Source organism: Hemiscyllium ocellatum, chromosome 19, assembly GCF_020745735.1.
Source record: "Hemiscyllium ocellatum isolate sHemOce1 chromosome 19, sHemOce1.pat.X.cur, whole genome shotgun sequence".
In the NCBI taxonomy this organism is placed as follows: Eukaryota; Metazoa; Chordata; class Chondrichthyes; order Orectolobiformes; family Hemiscylliidae; genus Hemiscyllium; species Hemiscyllium ocellatum.
The window spans coordinates 49918640-49942886 of NC_083419.1; the positions used below are offsets into that span (position 1 = coordinate 49918640).

A 24247-nucleotide genomic window follows, 5' to 3' on the forward strand; every position below is an offset into this window, starting at 1 on the left:
TTCCTGGGAGAAAGTCGAAAGTAGGCTTATAAATACACGTACCGTCGTATTCTTAAAAGCCATCTGAGGACGTGCAACATATGCAGATCCAGAGGGAAATGGTTTCAGTTCCCTTATAATGAATAAAACAAATAGTATGCAGGCTATCATGACAGGTGAGGATTACTGGCAAGGCCCAATACCCTCAAGAAAGTGGTAGTGAGCCATTTTCTTGAATTTCTGCAGTCCCTGGTGTGTGCGTGCATGGTTAGGAGCTATTTGTGGTTTTCCATTGGACTGCTTGTATTTTGCCTCAAAGTGAAATAACAGCAACGTAGTTCTAAGTCAACATGGTGTGTGAAGCTTCAGAAGCAGCCTGCAGATTTGGAAGACGCTGTTGAAAGAGGCTTGGTGTAGTGGGGAAAAGCCAGGCTTCCTATTTAATTGTTATTGGCATCTTAGCACAGGGCAATCTACACAACAACCAACTGTTTAACTAGAACAGTTTAGACTGTCATGATGCTCCCACAGGCAAACTGACCAAAAAAAACATCCAAAATTACTAATATGAATTATTTAACCAATATACTGACAGGCAAATAGAAACTGTGGAAGATTATCCCAGTAAGAAACTCATGTTTTTCAGGGAGGGGGTGAGCAGTTGCCACAACATGCTGACATCAGAAAAACTGAAAATATCCAGTAAGTCTGGGAACATCGGGAGACAGAAACCAAGGTAGCAATTCTGGTTAATGTCTTTTATCAGATTTCCAGCCATTCTAGTATCTTGCCCTGACTATCTACTGCTATTCAAGAAAACCAGCCATTGCAAAGATGATTCAAATAAACAGGAAAAGAAAAGATAATTTGTTTTATATTTCAAGTAGTGAATACATGAAAAACAACATACCAAAATTAAGCCAAGTCACAGTTAGAAATTTAACAATCCCTGTAGTCACCATCTGTTAAACAATAGCGTTTGGAAAAGCAAATTTGGGCTCCAATAATTATGCATTATGTTAGAAGGTATCCGGTATTATGCATTAACATAAGGGCATCCAGACCGTAGCTGATCATTACTTCGTCCATCATTAACCTCCGTTTTCATCTTCATTTTTAAATCACCAGCCTTGAACAGGAAAGAAATATATTACTTCAATGTGGTCTTGTCCCAATCCTTCAAACAAAAAGCAACCCTCATTACTTTTCTTCCCAATACCTTCATACCATACCCACAGCAAAAATGTACATCAGATCAAACAGATATATGTACAATCGACATTGGTTTGAGACAACACTCCAGTGTTAGGACAATATGAAACAAGACCTGCTCCCACCTGGCAATAATCAAAAATACTATCTTGTTTTGGTGAGGTACCACAGGAAGCTGGGTTTTATATTGTTCAGGACTTCCCAAAACTGGATGAAACCTGTCTCTGCTTTATACTTGTGTGGAAGCTTCCACCACAATAAGTTTAATGTGTACAAGCAAGTTGATTTTTTTAAAAATTGAGAGCCTCTCATGATGACTGTGTCTGTACGTCTGAGCTGGGATGTCCAGGGCCAAGTTCTACTAGCCCTGGATGTGTGTGTCATAACATTTAGAGTTCAAGAATAACTTCAAAATTACTCCATTTTCAAATCCCTACCCCCTGGAAAATAGGTTTTTAAACTAGGATAGATTAATGTAGAAAATAATTTTCAGTTAGTGTTGAAATAATGGAAGAATGTATCTGTCAAGACATGGTTTTTGCTTGAGAAATGGTTATATTTACACCTATAGCACCCATCCATCTACAATTCTGTACAGGTCAGTCATCTTGGGGGTCGGAAATGCTATACTTTTTCCTTGCTTCAACCTCGGAATTGTCCTTCTTGGAGCTTGTATTACTCCCCCATTCCCAATAATTCATCCTCTGCCCAATACCTGGTGAGATAACATCATGAAATAAGCGCTCCAAGGTAGAGTCCTTACTCTGTGTAATAACTGAAGAAATTGGACATTATCATCATGTAGTTTATCTTCATAGAATGAAAATCATAACATGAATTGATATCAGGATATATATTCCACAGCTATAATAAACTTGAACCTATTAGTAAATGTAACAAATCAAAAACACTGAACATTAATTCTAAGACAGTAGATTGCCTTCTCATCATCACAGAATCCCTAGAGTGTGGAAACAGGCCATTTGGTCCAACAAGTCCACACCGACCCTCCAAAGAGTATTCCATTCAGATCTATCTCCCTATTACTCTACAGTCCCCTGACTAATGCACTGAGCCTATACATTCCTGAACACAACGGGCAATTTAGCATGGTCAAGTCAGCTGACCTGCACATCTTTGGATTGTGGGAGGAAATTGGAGCACCCGGAGGAAACCCACGCAGACCCAGGCAGAATGTGCAAACCCTACACAGTCGCCCCAGGCTGGAATCGAGCCCGGGTCCCTGCCGCTGTGAGGCAGTGGTGTTAACCATTGAGCCACACTGCTACCTTCTCTGGCTGAAGTGTTTAAAGCTCAGCTGGTTCACATTTAAAAATTAGAATAACGATTCAATGCCAACGACAAAAAAAAAGTTACAAACTTTCCCACAAACAAGATAACAGCTCAGTGACTTTGGTGGATTAAGGCAAGAGCAGAAAGTTTGTCAGCATCTGTCTGACTGGTCCCAAAGAACCAATGGATGCCAAGTAGCAACCAGATTGGTTCCAAGTTTCTGACTGGATTGAGCATTAGAACAGTTGTTAAAAAAAAGAGCCATTTAGACATGTTGTTATATGACACATATCCAGGGCTGGTGCAACATTTACCTGACATTCCAGGCCAGTGATACAGGCGTAATCATCACAAAAGACTCTCAATTTTTTTTAAAAATCAACTTGCTTGGACATATTAAGTTATGACCTATGGAACAAGTGTGACTTGAACTTGGATAGTTTGGCCCAGAGGTAGGGCCACTACCATGGCATCACCAGAGCCTCTATCCTGACATTTCTTTTAAACCAGACAGAGATAAACCACCATCTCATTCATGTAAGTTTCTGATGACCAATCTGCATTGATTTGCCTGTGTCAGTATAAATAAGCTCAGTATCCAAATTAGGAGGGGATTTTTCATTTGTTTTCGCAAAGCCCTCAATAAAAAGTGAACAACTCTGGAAGGGATAAACTCCATGCTTTGGTGTGTAACATCTTTCACGCATAACGACTATATGAGCTAGGCCAGAGGCACCAGAGCCCCACTGTACCCAGTAAGGAAGGAAGAGATGATGAGAATTGCTGATCTTCTCAAGCCACATCTAAAGCAAGCACAATGGTTTTCAAACTCAGACTTCAAGGACTGAAGCTCTTGAATCACCTTCAAAATACAATGGAACTGCTAAGTTCATAAGGTTGTCACAACAATTGGATGTATCATTAATTCACTAAAATGGAATCTTAGTGAATGACTTATGACTGCAGTTCATGGGGATCCAAATGCTGCAAAGTGCTGACAGGTTTTCTTAATTCAAATGCAAGGTTTGATCCCCGAACCTCTATAACACTCGATCAGAACATGAGAGATTCTCAACACGCAGCAACACAAGAACACATAATAGCGAATCAAGGCGTACGCACTTACATCACTTGGAGCTTTACAACATGTTACTCTGAAGCTTCAGCAGGCGCAATAGTAGACTGGTAACGCTGTTGGTCAGTTAGCTGCTGCTGCTGCTGCTGCTGCGGAGGTTTGCTTGCTTTTGAATAGATACTTTCAGCATAATCCTGGTTTCTCACATGAGTGGTGTAGCTTCTTGGACCAGGCTGCTGCTCCAGTGTAGCTAACTCTTTTGACCCCCTGTCGGAGAGAGATTAAACATGGATTGAAAAGTACAATTTCAGTAAATCCATTGTTTCAGTGAGTCACTAGAGATATGATAGGTTGGTACGTATGTGTGTACACACACAACACACACCCCCAAAACCTCGAACTGACAGTTGAGCATTACATAAACATCCTGGCAAGGTTAAGTATAACCTCGCTGTCAATCAAAACATTTCCACCTGACTGTAGCTGCATCAGTGACTGACTCATTATAGCCAGAAATAAACTGTTTCAACATGGCTAAAAAAGGTAAGAAAAAAAAGTTTCAACTGCTCTGTGGATACAGTGGTGCAGTGATTGTGTTACTGGACTGATGATCTAAAACGGGATGAAATCCAGCAGGAGCGAAGTAAAATCCCACCGTGACACAAAATTTATATTTAACTAATATTTCCAAAAGCGCACGAGTGACTGTATAGCTGCCAGGTTGTCCATGTGGCTGATCAATGCACTTTGGAGGAGGAAACAGCAATCCCTGCCAACTAAACTTAAGCCACGGTGGAAAATGTGCACAGAAAGGTAGGTGTACCTTTCTGATCACTGTCCAGTGATCCCTGAAGGGGATGAGATCTTGAAGACCAGGTTGAGCTTAGCTGGAACATCCAGCAGTTTCTAAACACAGAAGGAATCATTGGCTGATTCCTCATCCTTCTGTAACTAGATTTCTTGCATCTTGCCCAAACGGAGATGGATTACCCAAAGATGCTTGCGAATGAATTACAGGTCAATTCTAAAAGCAATGCAGCTGCTTTGATGATAAGCAGGAGGTTGTTGGGATATGGGACAACAATTTTGCTGCCACAGATAGTGTCTGGCTTCCTATTTTAGCTGAATGTTTCCTTTCTAAATATTGCATCACATCACAGAATTTCAATTCACATGCTCTACAAATCATGTGGGAATGCAATAATTTATGTCTAGATAAAAGGGAGGCCTGCAGATGCTGAAGATCAGAGTCAAAGAGTGTGGCGCTGAAAAGCATAAAGTCAGGCAGCATCCGAGGAGCAGGAGAATTGACTTTTCAGGCATAAGCCCTTCATCAGGAATTTGGAGGGGGTTGGGGTTGCTGTTGACACATGAACAGGAAGGGATGTGGGGTTGGCAGAGGGGTGGTGGGGGAGGGGGAGGTAGCTGGGAAGGCGATAGGTAGATGCAGGTTGAGGATGATGGCGATAGGTCGGAGCAGATAGTTGGGAAGAAAGATGGACAGGTGGGACAAGTTCAAGAGAATGGTGCCGAGTTGGAGAGTTGGATCTGGGTTGGGGCGGGGGGGGGGATGTGGAGGAAGTTATTTAGTGTATGTGTACAGGAGATGTGCTCTGAAATGATCTGTGAGTTGGCGTCTTTTGTCCCCAGTGTTGAGGAGACCACATCGAGAGCAACGGACATGGTAGATGAGGTGCTTAGATATGTAGGAAAATCTCTGCCAGATGTGGAAGGATCCTTTGGGGCCTTGGATGGAGGTAAATGGGGAGGGAAGGTGTGGGTGCAGGTTTTACACCTGTTGTGCCATTGGCGCCAGTATGGGCCCCAGCTATGCTTGCTTCTTTGTCAGATATGTGGAACAGTTCATCTTCCGCAGCTACACTGGCACCATTACCCACCTTTTCCTCCACTACATTGATGACTGTATTGGTGATGCCTCATGCTCCCATGAGGAGGTTGAACAGTTCATCAACTTCACAAACACCTTCCATCTTGACCTCAAGTTCACCTGGACCATCTCAGACACCTCCCTCCCCTTCCTGAACTCTCCATCTCCAGTTCCGGTGACTGACTCAATGCAGACATCTACTACGAACCCACCGACTCCCACAGCTACCTGGACTATACCACCTCCCACGCTGCCTCCTGTAAAAATGCTATCCCTTACTCCCAATTCCTCCAACTCTGCTGTATCTGCTCCCAGGAGGAGCAGTTCCACTCCAGGACATGCCCTCTAGTGCATCTCCTCGACTTCCCGCACCTCTGTCCTTGAACCCCATCCCTACAACTGCAACAGGACAGAACCCCCCCTCCAATCCCCACCTTCCACCCCACCAACCTCCAGATACAACGCATCATCCTCCGTCATTTCCACCATCTACAAACAGACCTACCACCGCAGACATATTTCCCTCCCCACCCTTATCAGCATTCTGCAGAGACCATTCCCTCCACAACTTCCTCATTAGGTCCACACCCCCACCCACCCACACTCTACTCTCAGCACCTACTCATGCCATAGTAAGAAATATAAAACCAGTGCCCACAACTCCCCCCTCACCTCCATCCAGGGTCCCAAAGGATCCTTCCACATCCGACTGGGATTTTCCTGCACATCCAAAATCCTCATCTACCATGTTCGTTGATGTGGTTTTCTCTAAATCGGGGAGTCAGGACGCCAACTCACGGAACGTTTCAGAGAATATCTCCGGACACAAGCACTAAACAACCTCACACCTCCCCCCCCCCCCCCCCCCCCCCCCCCCCCCCATGACCTATCACTTCAACTCCCCCTCCCACTCTTCCAAGGACATGCAAATCCTGGCACTTCAACTGCCAAATTCTAGCCACCTGATGCCTGAAGGAAGAACACCTCATCTTCTGACTTGGAACCCTCCAACCAGATGGCATCAACATTGATTTCACCAGTTTTCTCAACTCCCCTCTCCCTACATCATCCCAGATCCAACCCTCCAACTTGGCACCACCCTCTTGAACTGTCCTACCTGTCCATCTCCCTTCCTGCCTATCTGCTCCACCCTCTGCTCTGACCTATCACCATCACCCCCACCTGCATCTACCTATCACCTTCCCAGCTACCTTCCCCTCCCCCACCACTACCCCACCCTCTTATTCGTCTCTCAGCATCCTCCCCACCCCCAACATTCCTGATGAAGGGCTTATGCCTGAAACATGGATTCTCCTGCTCTTCGGATGCTGCCTGACTCGCTGCGCTTTCCCAGCGCCACTCTTTTCAACAAAAATCTATGACTGTCACTGTTCTTTCATACTGCTTTGGCAATACTCACCAGAACTTGTAGATCAGAATGGTGGCAAAGGCACAGAGAAGTAGAAAGAGGAGGATGGAAAGAATCGTTGTGATGACCACCATTCCTCCTGTCCTCCCACCCGGTGAAGGATTAAGACCGGTAGGCTCAAAAACTAAAACAAAGAAAAAGTGTTACAAACTGATCACGTGCATGAACACTTGTCCCCTGGATACATTCAGGAATTAGTCTTAAGAAACAAAATGGTGCAGCTATTTAATAAATCAAACAAATCCCTGGCAATGGTGATGTTGGCTTTGTTTTGGGAAAGTGGTAAAAGACAAATAGAATGGAGTTTGGGTAGAACACCATCAAAACAAGAACAATAAAGTTTAGGTTACAATTCATCTTTATACACGCTGCATACAAATATTAGAAATAATCCCAAACTTCATTTTGCTTGAAGCATTTAATTAAATTGCAAATATAATCTACATTTCAATTTCTTTTAAACCAAAAACAACTTCAAAACATTAAGTTATTTCAAGAAATTCTCCCTATATTTGTAATTGCATTATTTCCCCATATAGCTCCAATGAGATTTCACAGCACCAGCTTTCTCAACTGTAATCAATATAGAGTCTTAGAGATGTACAGCATGGAAACAGACCCTTCAGTCCCACTCATCCACGCTGACTAGATATCCTAAACTAATCTAGACACATTTGCCAGCATTTGGTCCCATATCTCTCCAAACCTTCCTATTAATATACTCATCCTTTAAATGGTGCAATTTCCTCCACCACATCCTCAGGCAGCTTATTCCGTACATGATTTACAAGGACGTTGCCAGGGTTGAAGGGTTTGAGCTATACGGAGCAGCTGAATAGGCTGGGGATGTTTTCCCTGGTGCAGAGGCTGAGGTTATAGAGGTTTATAAAATCATGAGGGGCATGGATAGGATAAATAGATAAGGTCTTTTCCTTAGGGTGGGGGAGTCCAGATCTAGAGGGCATAAGTTTAGGGTGAGAAGGGAAAGATATAAAAGGACCTAAGGTGCAATTTTTTCGCACAGAGGGTGGTGCCATTGATATCCATTTCCTCTTTTCCAAAGTTCAGTCATCCCAAACTCAACTCTTTAGCAACAAGTAGGCGAATAAAGTTTACAGCAGATAATTCAAAACCTGCACAGGAGTTTTGTCACAATGCAGTGTCAACATTTCAGTGTCAAGTATAGCCAAAAGTTTCCACAAAATATTTCAGAAATTATCAGGCACATTTGTTAGCAGCACATTATATGTATGAGATAACTTTAAAACTTTACAAGTGGCACAGTGGTTAGCACTGCTGCCCCACAGCGCCAGAGACCTGGGTTCAATTCCCGCCTCAGGCAACTGTCTGTGTGGAGTTTGCACATTCTCCCCGTGTCTATGTGGGTTTCCTCCGGGTGCTCCAGTTTCCTCCAACAGTCGGGTGAGCATAGGTCAGGTGAATTGGCCATGCTAACTTGCTCGTAGTGTTAGGTGAAGGGGTAAATGTAGAGGAATGGGTCTAGGTGGGTTGCTCTTCGGAGGGTCAGTGTGGATTTGTTGGGCCGAAGGGCCTGTTTCCACACTGTAAGTAATCTAATCTAATTTCTAGCCCAATGCTGACAAGATATTTAGAAATTCACGAAATGTTCAGTGTTCTTCTGGAAGCCAAGAAAAATCTGACACAGCAAAATTATTGCGTTAAATCTCATGTCTTTTATTTACATCCAATTATCTGCACACTTTTAGAATTGACCCAGCTTTCTTTTAGAAGCATCTTTTATTGATTTATTTCACTTTAGCAATGTATAACAAGCCTGGCCACACCATGTCAAAGAATCAGCAAATCTTTCCAGTGCGTTTAGAACATGCTAGACAGTGCAGTCCATTTCAAATTTGTACTACTGATCAGTACTCATTAAACAGGTTCAGTCAGGCCAAGCTACTACTCACTAAGCTGAACAAATACCCAATGAGCAACACTAACCTCGGAGAAGGGAGATGGGGTCTGACCAGAGTGTTTCATTTTCAGTTACATTTGTAGATGTATTTCGCACAGCAAATTTGAATCTGTGGGATTTGAAAAAAAAAGGTTAAAAGTAGATGCACACATTGACTTGCCAGTAAAATTAAATCAATGGCCAACTGAGAATCAATGCTCAAATGTACATGTCTCTGACCTACAGGTTGTGCTGCTATACCTATATACTCTCATAACAAAGTTAATTTTTTTTCTTCAAGTGATTGTTATATTTATCAATCCAAATAATTGACTGGAAATTCCTCAGGCAGATGGACCTCATAGAATATGGATTCCCTGATTGGATCTGATTAACAGCTCTAACCAAGTAGCTGACAGATATAAACAGGAGCGTCCTGCCCCTCTTCCGTGGTTATGTTAGAGCCCGGGTGTCTCTGGAGAAGGAGCTCACGGTGGCCACCAACATCCTTGAGCTGTCCAGGGAGAGGTGGGCGCCACAGGGAGTGGAGTATATTATTTCCCCCTCCAACTCTATTTTGATATAATCCCTGTCCTCCCCATCACTGTTTGATTACACAGCATTGCCCTTTGATGTGAAGGGCATTGCTTGTCACTGGCCACTTGGGTGTTTCTTTTCTTCCTGGTGGTGGAAATTAAATAAAGATTTGTACATCTTGTATCTTTCATTATGTCCGACACCTGCACAAAAAAAAAGAAAAAAAGGTAAAAAAAAATAAACAGGAGGGTTAGAGATTCTGTTCACTCTTAAAGCTGGTTCTGAGGAAGCTGGATCAGTGTCAAGGACTCTGCCAGTGGAAAGAATGGGTGACTTGGTGTAGAGTTATTTCATCTATCCTATCCCACTTTTGTTGTGGGGATTCACTGGTGAAAGTAGAATGCAACAGTAATACATCTTTCAGGGTGCCATAAGTTGTTAGATAATGGACTTTTAGCTAAGCTATGATCATTCTAGTCCAAAACACCTGTACCCTGGACCAATAGCAACAGTAATTTTTCACTACGGAATAATTTGAAGTTTGCCTTATCCATTCAAGTTATTACTGATTTGGGTCAAAAGGATTTTAATTTGATATCGGCAAAAGTATCTTTATTACAAAGAAATGAAAACAAAGTTCTGGAGGAACTCAGCAAGTCTGGCAGTATCTGTAGAAACGACGTTTCGGGCATGAGCCCTTCTTCAGGAAGGCCCGAAACGTTGTTTCTCCTGCTCCTCGGATGCTGCCTGACGTGCTGCGCTTTTCCAGCAACACATTTTCAGCTCTGATTTTCAGCATCTGCAGTCCTCACTTTCTCCTAATATCTGTAGAAAGACAAACTAAATTAATGTCTAGTTGACTGATATTTCTTCAGGTAAAAAGTGAGGTCTGCAGATGTCGGAGATCAGAGCTGAAAATGTGTTGCTGGTTAAAGCGCAGCAGGTCAGGCAACATCCAAGGAACAGGAAATTCGACGTTTCGAGCAAAAGCCCTTCATCAGGAATCCCGATGAAGGGCTTTTGCCCGAAACATCGAATTTCCTGTTCCTTGGATGCTGCCTGACCTGCTGCACTTTAACCAGCAACACATTTTCAGCTCTGATGTTTCTTCAGTTCCATTACGCACTACTCTCTTTCCCCTGAGAAATATGATGTCAGACCGAGTGTGTTTCTCCTGTGCTTTCTGATTTGAAGACCATATGACATGGACACAGAGGTAAGAGCAGAAGATTGGCCTACCCATCAAGTCAGCTCTGCCATTCAACAAGATCATGGCTAATCTGATATTCATTATCTCCACTTTCCTGCCTTTTCCCTTAACCCTCAATTCCCACAATGATTACAAATCTGTCTGTCTCAGCCTTACATATATTTAATGACCCAGGCTCAACAGCCATCTGTCGTGCCTGGCCTTCCACTGAAATTGTGCCCACTGATCCTAGATTCTCCCATTAAGGAAAACAGCTCTCTACACCTGCCCAGTCAAGCTTCTCTGAATCATATATGATTCAATATGATCACTTCACATTCTTGTAAACTCCACTGAGTACAAATCAATTTCCTCAGCCTCTCCTAGTGAACTTTCTCTGGATTGCCTTCAATGTCAGTATATCTCTCCTTAGGTAAGGTGACTGAAACGGTTTACAGTATTCCACCTGTGGTCTAATAGGTATCTTGTTTGATTTTAGCAAGACTTCCCTATTTTAACACTCGCGTGTAGAAAGAACTGCTGGAGGAAGTGGTGGATGCAGGTACAGTTACAACACGACTACATTAAGTTAGGATAACTGGTAGGCACGGATGAGTTGGACCAAAGGTACTGTTTCCATGCTATAATACTCTACGACTATATAAAAAAGACGTTTGGATAAGTACATATATAGGAAAGGTTTGGAGGGATATGGTCAAACGCAGGCACATGGGATTAGTTTAGCTTAGGAACATGGTCAGCATGGATCAAAGGGTCGGTTTCCATGCTGTACGACTGTATGATTTGTAATACAGACCAATTTTCTATTTGCCTTCCCTCTCATCTGGTAAGCTTGGATGCTAGATTTTTGTGATTGGGCACAAGGACTGGGAAGTCCCTCTGTGCTACAGTTTTCTGTCGTATTTACCATTTACAAAATATTCAGCTCTTCTATTCTTCCTAGCAAAATGAATAATCTCACACTTTCCCATGTTATATTTCATCTGCCAAGGTTTTGCCCACTCATTCAATATATAGATTCTACAGATTTTTATAGATTCTATCATTCTCACCATTTGCCTTCCCACCTATTCATATTATCCACAAATCTGGCAATAGTACGTTCACTTCCATCATTCAAGTCATCCATAAACATTGCAAATAATTGTGGCCACACTACTGATTCCTGAAGCACTCCATTAAGCTGCATGTTGCCATCCTAGAAATGCTCCCAACCCTGTCTTCTATTAGTTAGCCAATTCTTCCAATGATGTAGAATCTTATAGATGGACATAGGAAATGCTGAGGGGTAGAAAATATTGTTGTGAGTTGTCTATAACAGTAATGGAGATATAAGGGAAGGCATTAAACAAGAAACCAGAGAAGTATGCAGTCAGAGTATACCTGTAATCATGGGTAAATTTAATTAATGTAAAGATTGGACAAACCAAACTAGCAATGATACGGTGAAGGAGGATTTATTTTTGGAACCAATACATTGAGGAACTAACCAGGGAACAGGCTCTTCCAGACTAGATACTGTGCAATGAAAATTGATAAATTAACACTGTTCTCCCTTGGGTCAGAGCAACTACAAAATGATAGAATTCTTCATTAAGACTGAGAATGAAGTAGTCAAATTTGAAACTAGGGTCCTGAATCAAAATAAAGGGAACCACGAGAGTATGAGGCACAAATTGGTAAGGATGAATCAGGGAGTCTGGTTAAGCAGTTTGATGATAAATAGGCAATGGCTAATATGAAAAGAATGGGTGCATGAATTACAACAATTACTCATTTGTGCCTTCTGCAAAAATAACATGGCTTACAAAAGAAATTAGGGATAGCATTAGATCCAAAGAGGGATGTATAAAATTTCCAAAAAAAATGAGCTGCTAACCAGAGGGTTGGGAGCATTTTAGAATTCAACAAAAGAGAACAAATCATTTGATCAAAGTGGGGGGGGCGGAATAGAGAGAAAGTAAAGTTGCAGGAAACATAAAAACACAAATGCTTCCTTGAATAGAAGATTAGTAAACAAATCTAGTCCCTTACAATCAGAAGCTGTGGAAATTATAATAAGGGATCAAAGAAATAGCAGAAGATTTGAGGATCCGAGGGTGAGAGTCAGAGAGTCATAGAGATGTACAGCATGGAAACAGGCCCTTCGGTCCAACCTGTCCATACCGACCAGATATCCCAACCCAATCTAGTCCCACCTGCCAGCACCCGGCCCATATCCCTCCAAACCTTCCTATTCATATTCCCAAGCAAATGTCTTTTAAATGTTGCAATTGTACCAGCCTCCACCACTTCCTCTGGCAGCTCATTCCATTTATCTTTCCCCTCTCACCCTAAACCTATGCCCTCTAGTTCTAGATTTCTCGAACCCAGGGAGAAGACTTTGTCTATTTGTCCATGCCCCTCATAATTTTGTAAACCTCTATAAAGTCATGCCTCAACCTCCGACGTTCCAGGGAAAACAGCCCCAGCCTGTTCAGCCTCTCCCTTTAGCTCAAATTCTCCAAACCTGGCAACATGCTTGTAAATCTTTTCTGAACCCTTTCAAGTTTTACAACGTCTTTCCGATAGAAAGGAGACCAGAATGGCATGCGATATTCCAACAGTGGCCTAACCAATGTCCTGTACAGCCACAACATGACCTCCCAACTCCTGTACTCAATACTCTGACCGATAAAGGAAAGCATACCAAACTCCCTCTTCACTATCCTATCTACCTGCAATCCCACTTTCAAGGAGCAATGAACCTGCACTGAAGATAATCAGTATTAGAAAGAATATGGTGTTAGGGAAATTAATGGGGTTAAGAGGCTGACAATTCCCCAAGGGCCTAATATTCTACATTCCAGAATACTGAAGTTGCCCTGGGAATACTGGGTGCATTAGTGGTCATCTTCCAAAGTTTATAGACCAGGGTGTGATTCCTGAAAACTGAAGGGAAATGTCACATTGCAATTTAACAAGGAAGTGAAAAACAATTACAAACCAGTTGGCCTAACATTAGTTGTGGAAAAGGTGCTGGCATCTATTATAAAAAATAGAACATTTAGAAAGTCTGAATGGGATTGGACAAAGCCAGTATGTGTTTTTGAAAGGCAAATCATGCTTCACAAATTTACTGGGGTTTCTGAATATCTAATTAGTAGAATAGATCAGAGGGAACCAGTTGATGTTGTGTATTTGCACTTCCATAATGCTTTTGATAAAGGTCCCAATAAGAGGTTGGTGGGCAAAATTAATCACATGGGATAGGGGTAATATATTAACAGAGATTAAGCTTGGGAATCTTTTTCCAAGTGGCGGGCAGTGATTAGTGGTAACTTAAGTATCAGTGCTTGGGCTCCAGCTATTCATGATGCATACAAATGATGAGGGAATCAAGTGCAACATTTCCAAGTTAGTTTAGGACACAAAACGGAGTGGGATTGAGAATTGCAATGCTTCAAGGTGATTGAGAAAAGTTGAGTGAATGGGTAAACATATGACATAAACGTAATTAAATGCAAAGTTATATATGCAATATGAAAAGTGAAAAAGCAGACTATTATTTAATGGTGATGTATTGGAAAATGTAGATGTGCAAAGGGACCTGCATGATCTGCTGAAGTACACTGGCTGATGAGATGGGCAGGCACAACCGTCACACTTAAAGCACATTGTTCTCCTTCTGAGGCAAATTCCCAGTTTGACCCAAAATCGGCCTTTGGTTCAGTCACTTGGAGGCTCCAACCTCATTTTCTTCCCATTTCCCCACAAGATACTGTATTTTGCTGTTTGTATAAACAACTTCACGACAATTAAACAATCAGGAACATTTCTGTCTGCTGGAACTGGTGAATAATTCATCCCACAGTTCCTACAAGGAAGGATCTAAATCTTTTACCTGTACGTTGCATTGGCTCTGAGTGGTGCATTACAATTCTCTGGAGGGTTGTTGACTTGGTTCAAACACTGGACATCATTTCCAACTCTGAAGAGATATTTATCGATCTCAGCTTGGACTCTTGCAGGATCAGTGCTCAGCATGAAAGGTAAAGAGGTACAGGTAGAGGTGGCAAAGCTGGCAGCACGATAAGGCCCAGTGGCTCCTCCATCTGTTTGTTGATAACTTCTGATCATACTGCCAATTTCAGCTGGGAGTGCTACAAACAGAATTATTATTAACATCAGCTCAGCTGTTTGGTGTATTTAGTTTTCCTGACAACCCTAACTGATAAAAAGGTAGCAAATTTTGAAACAAAAGTTACTGTTAGAATTTAGATTATCACCATCCTGTAGGTGAGAGAAGGAGACTAATCACAGGCAATTGAAATTGACTTGTTCCTGTTCTTAGCACAAGTTAAGAAAATTACTGCAGATGTTACAAAAATGTGCCATACTCTTGTATTGCATGTTGGTACTATTGGTAAGACTAGAATTTGTTACCCATCTCTAATTGCCCTTGAACAAGGTAAAGGTGGCAGATTTCATTCCCTTAAAATGGGAAATTTGTAAGGGAGATGGGTTTATGACAATCAAAAACAGTTTCAACAACAACCATTAAATGAGACTAGGTTTAAATTCAATGAATAAAATAAATCTAGAATTAAAATTCCATGAGTCATGGTGGGATTTGAACCCATGTTCTCAGAGCATTAAGATTATTGGTCTAGAGATGTTGCTACTATTCCAGCACCCTTTCATAAAAATGTCAAGGTGTACCAATAGCGTGAACCTAAAGTTCAGGATCATAACCTCAGTAAAAGCAGCCTTTGTCCTAGAACAACCTACGTTTTCCAATAAAAAAGTGTTCTAACCATTATCTTACCCAGAATAGCATCACATGGCTTACCAAATGCTACTTTAATGAAGCACTCTTACTGCAATAGGTGTACTTTGGCAACCAATCACTATATCAAAAAAAATGTGTAGTTGGACATCTCTACCCTCAAAACAAAAACTACAGCTCAAATACCTATTTTCCTGCTTAAAATGGATAAAACCTCAAAGCACTTCATTGTTCATCCACAAGACAGATCAATTACGAAAACTCACCAATGGGTTGGTTAGTAATGTTTTACAGACCTGGCACAATACAGGTATCCCCCACTTTTCAAACATTCATTTTACACCACTTTGTTTTTACGAAAGACCTGCATTAGTAGCTATTTTTGTGAATCCAAAGGGAATTTTCACTTTAACGAAAATGGTGAAATTTTTCCCATAATTATCAAGCATCTTTGCTTTATGCCATTTTCAGCTTATGAAAGGTTTCCTGGGAACGCTCTACTTTCAAGTAGCGAGGGATACCTGTACGCGAATTTTTTCAGACTCTTTAAATAACGGGAGTGAGGACTATTGTGCCATGGTGGTAATGGTTCCATTTCTAAGCCAGGAGGTCTGGGTTCAAGTCCTACCTGCTCCAGAGGTGTGCAAGCATATCTCAAAATGGTTTGATTTAAAACTACCGCAACAGGAAGGTCAGAATTTTCCTCTCGCCATTAGGAAGACTAAAATTTAATTCTTCACTTCCTCACTAATAAGTCCATCTTTCTCTCTCAGGTAACAGTCTGAGATTAATACTTTCCATTTACAACTGTCAAATTTGATCTTAGGATGAGCTTTCATTTTCACATTGTTACCAGCAACAAGACCTCCTATATGCAGAAGACTAAGAGAAAGACTTGCAATGAAACATCCACAGTGTTTCAGTGATATTTTTAAGACCAAATCTGACACCAAATCACAAGGAGATATTGGGTCAGATGACTGAAAGTTCTGGTTAAAATGTATGTTTTCATACGGTCTTAAGAGGAAAGCAAGGGGAAAGGTGTCAGGAAGTGTCCCAGAGCTTGGAGCATCAGCAGCTGAAGGTGTGGTTTTAACATTGGGGATGTACAAGCAGCTAGAATTAGGGGGGGTGCCAATATCCCTCTGGGATGAGTGGCTGGAGGAGATAACAGGGGTACAGAGAGTGGGGGGCCATGGAGCACTTTGAAAAATTAGAACTGTTTTTGATTGGATGTGATAAAGGCCAGTATGACAGTGTGATGATGTCATTGAACTAGTAATCCAGAACCCCAGGTTAATGTTCTAGGCACTTGGGTTTAAATCCCACTATGGCAGATGGTGACATTTGAATTGAATTTTTAAATAAAACATCATTCGCCGGGAAGAACGTCTGCTTTACTCACCTAATCTGGCCTGCATGGAACACCACATCCCCAGCAACGTGTGAATGATCAGACAAAATATTTGTTGAGACATTGAGGGATAAATATTGACCAGGATACTAGCTCTTCATTAAAAGTAGTAGAATATTGCCACAGGATATTTTACATCCATCCAAGCCAGGATCTCCATAACAACTCATCCCCTGCGGAAGACTTCAAATAGGACATTGCTACCTCTAGCATGGACTTGACCGTTCTGAGCATGACTGCCGCTCTCCCACATGCCATTCTCCATAATCAGCCTCATTCAGAACTCTGCTGCTCATGTCTTAACTTGCCTAGAGCCTCACTCCCCTGTTACGCCATGCTTTGTTCATGGAACGTGGGTGTCAGTGGTTAAGCCAGCATTTATTGCCAAGCTCTGATTGCCCAGACACCAATTAAGAGTCAACCACATTGCTGGGGATGTAGTTACATGAAGGCCAGACTAGGTGAGTAAAGCAGATGTTCTTCCTGGAGAATGACGTTTTATTTACAACAATCAGCAATGGTGATATTTTCACACTTAGGCTAGCTTTTTGTTCCAGATTTTTAAAAGTTCAATTCAAATGTCACCATCTGCCATGGTGGGATTTAAACCCAAGTGCCTAGAACATTAACCTGGGGTTCTGGATTATTAGTCCAATGACATCATCATACCGTCTTGCTGGCCTATGTCCACACCCAACCAAAAACAATTCACATTTTTCAAAGTGCTCCATGGCCCCCACTCTCTGTACCCCTGTTATCTCCTCCAGCCACACAACCCAGAGGGATATTGGCACTCCCCTAATTCTAGCTTCTTGTACATCCCCAATGTTAAAACCGCACCTCCATCTGCTGAAGCTCCAAGCTCTGGGACACTTCCTAACACCTTTCCCCTTGCTTTCCTCTTAAGACCGTATGAAAACGTAAGTTTTTAACCAGAGCTTTCAATCATTTGACCTAATATCTCCTTGTGATTTGGTGTCATATTTGGCCTTATATCACTGTGAAGCACTGTGGATGTTTCATTGCTTTGAAGTTGTTATTGTTATCTCAACCAAGCCAACAACTGAGCCATGGTCCCAACCTGCAAAGCAACTTCTGGAACCAACAACAAAAAAGAAAAAAAACCAAGAGGAGAAGGAATAGAGATAGTACATTAGTTGTTTGTTACTATAAATCATCCTTCAAACATCAAACTCTGATTTCTCTTCAGATACTTCTTGAACTGTTGAACTTTTCCAGCAACATTTGTTTTTGTTTCTTCAAACAGTTACTAAGGTTTGCTTATGATATCTAATGTGATTCTGCTATGGTAATGTTGCATGATAATGGAAAGACCTGGCAATTATTTTACAGTAGATTGCATCAGTTAAAGTTGAAAATATACCAATAGTTCACAATAGACATTTTCCATATCCATTATACAAAAAAAATCTTGCAGCAACATATTAAGAAAGGAACCATTAGCATCCAAACTGCAGACAAAGGACTACCATAATCCATTTCTTTTTTTTAAGATTACAAACTTTGGGATGATAAAAGAACATGAGATGGTTTCAGAAGTTTGGTAACACTTTACATTTTTCAATGACAGAAACTAAACTCTCAGAGCAGCAATGACTCAAGGGATATTTACTCAGAAACAAACCAGTATGCAATGCATCTTTTTGCTGTGTCTTTCTTGTAGCTTTTCATCAGCTTCCCAGAGGCAAGGTTTATAAAGACGAAAATTGGCCATCAAGACTGGAAAATCAAATGACTACTCAATGGAGTAAGGAATATCACTGCAAGGTTGGAAATTGACATTGTATTCACTTCATTTCAGCACACCTTTGAAAAGAAACACCTAGTTGTTCATGCAACAAACCACCTTGGTACTAATCAGGTGACAGGAACAGTCATATGTACCATCAGGAGCATACATTAAAGTCTGGCATACCATCCTTTGAGAGGGGGCCACTGACACTAGGATAAGTCAGTTACAATGTGAAGATGAAAAGTTGATCTTCTGTTTTTTCCCAATTCAACAGCAAACCTTGATCTGGTATAAAAGTTTTTTGGTTTGATCAGATGAACCTTCCTCAAACATTTATGGAAGTTTGCAGCCAGAAATGAAAGCTCCTACTTCTAAACGACTTCACAGTTAAGACGCTATGAGTTGACTCCACATTACATCAGATTTCTAATGTAACACACGATCTCATTCTAAAATGAAGCAGTTCCATTGTACAGTATAATTAGCTGGGATTCTACAGGCATCAATGTTGGGGCCCTTGCATTTCATTTTGTTCGTTGGTTAGGCCAGCATTTATTGTCCATCCCTAGTTGCCCATAAGGCAGTCCCTATAGCAGTTAAGAGCCAGCCACATTGCTGTGGGTCTGGAGTCACATATAGGCCAGACCAGGTAAGGACAGCAGTTTAATTCCCGAAATATATATTCCCAATAAATATTGACATTCACTGGTGCACAGGCACAATTTTAAACTTCACAGATGGTAGAAAACTTGGAACTGTTGAACTGTGGGGAGGATAGTGGGTAACTTTAAAAGTTTGCAAACAAGTTGATGGATTAGAGTGAAGAAGTGTGGCGATGGAAAAGCATAACAGCATCCGAGCAGCAGAGGAGTCAACATTTCGGGCGTAAGCCCTTCATCAGGAATGTGGGAGGGGAGTGGAAACAGGGCTGAGAGATGAATAGGAGGGTGGGGCTGGGGGTGAAGGTCACTGGGAAGGTGATAGGTGTTTGCAGGTGAAGGGTAATAGTGATAGGTTGGTGGGGAGGGTCACCCCCCTCCACCCCCACCTGCCTTCCCTTCTTCCCAGCCCCATATATATATCTCAGTCCCCTTCCCCCTCCACATTCCTGATGAAGGGCTGAAATGTCGATTCTCCTGCTCCCTGGATGCTGCTTGACATGCTGTGCTTTACCAGTGCCACTCTTTTGAAGTCCAACTCTCCAGTACCTGCAGTCCTCACTTTCTCCTAGTAGATGGAATAGGCAGACAGGTGGCTGATGATAACCAATGCAGAGAAATGCAAAGTGATTACTTTTGATAGGAAGAACAAAATAAAGACAATATAAAATAAAACACGTTTTCAAGGAAATGCACAAGCTTAGGGACCTGGGTGTATACATACATTGAAGGCAGCACGACATGTTCAGAGAGCAGTTACTTAAGCATACAATGTCCAAGACTTTACTAACAGAAGTATGCAGCACAACAGCAAGGAAGTCGTGTTTAATTTGCGTAACTATTTCAGCGTCAACGAGGGCATCACAATTTAGGAAGGACATGAAGACTTTGGAGGAAAATGCAGAAAAGATTAAAAAGAATGATTCATGGAGTGAGGAATTTCAGTTATCAAGAAGATTTAAGTTATGCTTTTTCCTTTAAGGAGGCCAAAGATGTGTAGGTTAGATGAATTGGCCATGCTAAATTTCCCTTAGGTCAAGGGGCGTGCCATCTAGGTGGATTATGGGAAATGCAGGGTTACAGGGATAGAGTAGGGGGGATTGGTCTGGGTGGGATGCTCTTTGGAAAGTCAGTGTGGACTCAATGGCTTGCTTCTACACTGTAGGGATTCTAAGGAAGAGAGGAGATCTGGTCATGGTTAAAACCATGAGAGATCTGGATAAAACAGACGGAGAGAACCTGTTCGCCATCATGAAGAGATCAATAATGAGTGGACAGAGAGTACCAGTAATTGCCAAAAGAAGCAATGAGACAAGACAAAACACATTCATGCAGAAAGCATTTGGGGTCTGGTATGCAGAGCCAGAGAGTATGACAAAGGCAGGTTGATCTGAACCATTAAAAAGGAGAATTCGACCATGATTTGAAAAGGAAGGTGTAAAGTTACTGAAAGGAGCCCTAAATTCATTCACAGAGCCCGTACAGCCACTGGTGGGCCCAACGGTCTCACCTTGCATTGTAACAATTCTGAGATTCCATGACTAGCACTTGCTCCAAATTTAACACTCACCCAACAAGGAAACTCCAGCAAACACAGGATTGCTGTTAGCCCCAAACACCAGCAACGGGAATGAGTTCAGGCATCAATATCTATTTAGTGGAATGCATTTTCCAAATGATGCATTAATTTTCCTGATTTGAAATGCCCCAGTTTTTTTTTAAGTTAATGGCTCAATTACTCGTTTAAATGTAGCAGGACTCCTTTTCCGTAAACAGAGAGGCGCCTCAGAGGATGAGAACGCTGTATAATCAGCTCCATCTCAACTATTTCTACAGACTTACGGAACACGCTCGCTTGCACTCCGAAGACATCAACAGTCTCGTTAGGAAACAGACAAATCGGCTTGCTCAGTGTGATAGTGGTCGCAGTCCGGACAATTAGAAGGTCAGGGGTCAAGGGAACTTCTGGTTTAAAATTCATAACTATGGAAAAAAGGACATGAAAGTTAATTTAAAACCTTTTTAAGTAAATCTGTTAGAACAAAACATAGAATTGTACTAACAGCGAGCATAAATTCATAAACTGAAACAGTGCTTTGACTTACCAACACTGACTGTAGACGGGATCCAAACACATACTAAAAGTATCACCTTCATTTTAGTCGAAAATCTACCTAATTTGCTTCTTTCAAAAAAAGCAAGCGGACTGAAAGAATCAGCAAGTCAAAGTGAACGAGAAACATGCAGTTCAAACTATCTCGAGTCAACCTGCTCGTTTAACCTGTCCAACCAGTCTGACCAGCTCATCGACCACTTCTGCTCAACTTCAGCCTTCCTGCTTCCTTGTGTTTCAGAGTTCGTCATAAAAAATGATTTTAAATAAACAGACAAACGGTGGCTCACAAATATAAACAGTCTTATTTAAATCATTTGGATTTCTAAAAGAATCGAGCATTGGTGTGAGCCTGTCATTATAAACAGGAAGATCTCGGGTTGGGATATCTGGTCGGCATGGACGGATTGGACCGAAGGGTCTGTTTCCATGCTGTACATCTCATGACTCTATCTCGGTCTTTCATTGAACGAGCCATCATGCATTCAGTCACGACAGTTCAAACTGCAAGCCCAGAAGGTACTCAGAACAGTCAGGAGGGGAACGACAAACCGACTTGTTCAGTAAAATCAACACATTTCACCCAAAAATTACCAAATTATGCACTGCACTACGCTGTGAAAAAGAAGTTCTGATATAAATAGCATTTTTTTTAACTTGGCATAGACATTATTAAACATGATCCCTTGAGCGCTGTTGCTAGTTGCATTTTAGCATTACTATGTATGGAATCAGTGAAACAACCAGTATACTGCTTGACACCCACACTGACTGCAGGTTAACTAGCAGTAGAGTCATATAATCATAGAGATGTACAGCATGGAAACAGACCCTTAGGTCCAACCCGTCCATGCCGACCAGATATCCCAACCCAATCTAGTCCCACCTGCCCGCACCTGGCCCATATCCCTCCAACCCTTCTTATTCATATACCCATCCAAATGCCTCTTAAATTCACAAATGTACCAGCCTCCACCACTTCCTCTGGCAGCTCATTCCATATACGTACCACCCTCTGTGTGAACATGTTGCTCCTTAGGTCTCTTTTATATATTTCCCTTCTCACCCTAAACCCTATAATATGTATGAAAATACAGGGCAGAAAACAGGAATTCATTACTTCATATGCCAAAAAAACCTAAATCTGGGCTTTAAGAATTTCAGATGTGTGTATTTGCTACTTAGAGTTTAGTTGATCATTCCATCAAAACCCAAAAGGCAACTTAGTAGAAAACAATATGTTTTATTATAATATATTTTTATTAAGAATAAATAAGATTTTTAAATATTACAACAAATACAAAACAATGCAATTCAAAACAGTACAAAAACAGTACAAAACTAAACCCAAGTAATAAAAAAAATTCCCCAACCCACCCTCCTATACGAATGTATAAACATATATAGAGAACTATAAAATTTAAAAAAAAACTAAACTAGCTATTTAACTAATTAAATACCTAACAACAAACAAATAAATAGTAATAACTCAGCCCAGCCAAACAAAACATTCACAGTTCCTCCTCCCTGGATATTGGACTCGTGAAACACAATCGTTACGGCTATGTAAAAGCCCTTGTTAGTGTGGCACATAAATCTGTGTCCAGGTATTTCAAAAAGGGTTGCCATGTCTTGAAAAATTCTCAGTTTTGTGGTGTACCATATTTGTGAGAAAATCCAGGGGAATATGCTCCATAACAATCTTCCGCTAACCCGACAGGCCTGGGGGGGTTTCCTGATATCCAACCTAGCAAGATATTCTTCCTTGCACAGAATGTAAGAATATTGCAACGTTTTCCCTTATGTGAGTCTGCAGGAAATACAATGGGTAGGCCCAAAAGGAGCGAAATAGGGGCCTTCTCCCCCCTACACCTCAAATCCTCTCCATTGCACCCACCACAGCGCTCCAATATGTTTGAAGCCTGTCACAAGACCAAAGACAAGGGTAAGAGTACCCATACAGACCTTACACTTGGGGCATGCTGAAGATACCCCTGGTTTAAATTTTGACAAACTGTCTCGGGCTAAGTGGACCCTGTGGAGAATCTTCAGCTGTAAAGCATGGATCGTATTGCAAATAGATATCTTCCTTGCATTCTCCCAAATATCCTCCCATGCCTCTGAAGAAACTTCAACATCCAGCTCCCTTTCCCACATCTTGCAGAGTCGATCAGACTCATCTGAGGTGGCACCCCCCAATTGGGTATATAGAGTACTGACAGAGAGTGTACTCTTAGCCCTTGGTACCCCTCTTTCAATGTCAGATTTGTAGGGATCAGTCAAAAGTGTGGTCTTTTTTTGAATAAAATCCCTAACTTGAAAAAAAACGAAAGAGGTCTCTATTAGATAACTCGTACTTCCGTACTAACTGATCAAAGGACATCATTACATCTCCCTCAAATAAATCACCCATGCAAGATATACTCCTCGCTGCCCAACGATTAAATCCTGAATCTATCATACCTGGTTGAAAACTCGGCATACCCACTAAAGGTGTAAACAAAGATGTTTTGCCAATATTACCTTCCATCTGCCGAATTGCCCTCCATGCTTTAATAGTATTGATGACTATTGGGTTATGGCAATATTCCCTAACTGTCCTCACTTTGTCCAAAAACAGCAAACTGGTAAGGGGGCACCTTGCCTGGGAGGCTTCGATATCTATCCATATTGAAAGAGGGACCTCACAAACCCAATCACTTACGTAGGTCAAAAGCGAGCTTAATTGGTAATTTTTAATGTCCAGAACATCTACTCCCCCCAATCTGTGAGGCAACTGCAGTTTGGCTAATTTAATGAGGGACCGTTTATGGTGCCAGATAAAGGAGCTGAACCAACTGTTAAGTCTCCTGAGTGTTTGTTTATTGAAAATCAGGGGAAGCATCCATATAGGGTATAGTGAACGAGGGAAAATATTCACCTTAATAAGCACTATCCGACTCAACCATGAGACTGGAAGTGCCTCCCATCTTTGGAGATCTTGTTTAATTTTTTCAAAT

General features: G+C 41.6%; 1 protein-coding gene across 1 annotated transcript; it reads right to left on the bottom strand.

Moving 5' to 3' along the window:
• Nucleotides 1–835: 835 nt before the first annotated feature.
• LOC132824972 (uroplakin-3a-like) lies at nt 836–21438 on the bottom strand. Its single transcript, XM_060839903.1, has 7 exons — nt 21241–21438; nt 20978–21118; nt 14425–14683; nt 8842–8924; nt 6868–7000; nt 3611–3826; nt 836–1108 (listed from the first exon to the last, which is right to left on the bottom strand). The coding sequence occupies exons 1-6, from the start codon at nt 21290–21292 to the stop codon at nt 3634–3636; spliced, it is 861 nt and encodes a 286-aa protein (XP_060695886.1). The 5' UTR covers nt 21293–21438; the 3' UTR covers nt 836–1108; nt 3611–3633.
• Nucleotides 21439–24247: the final 2809 nt, after the last annotated feature.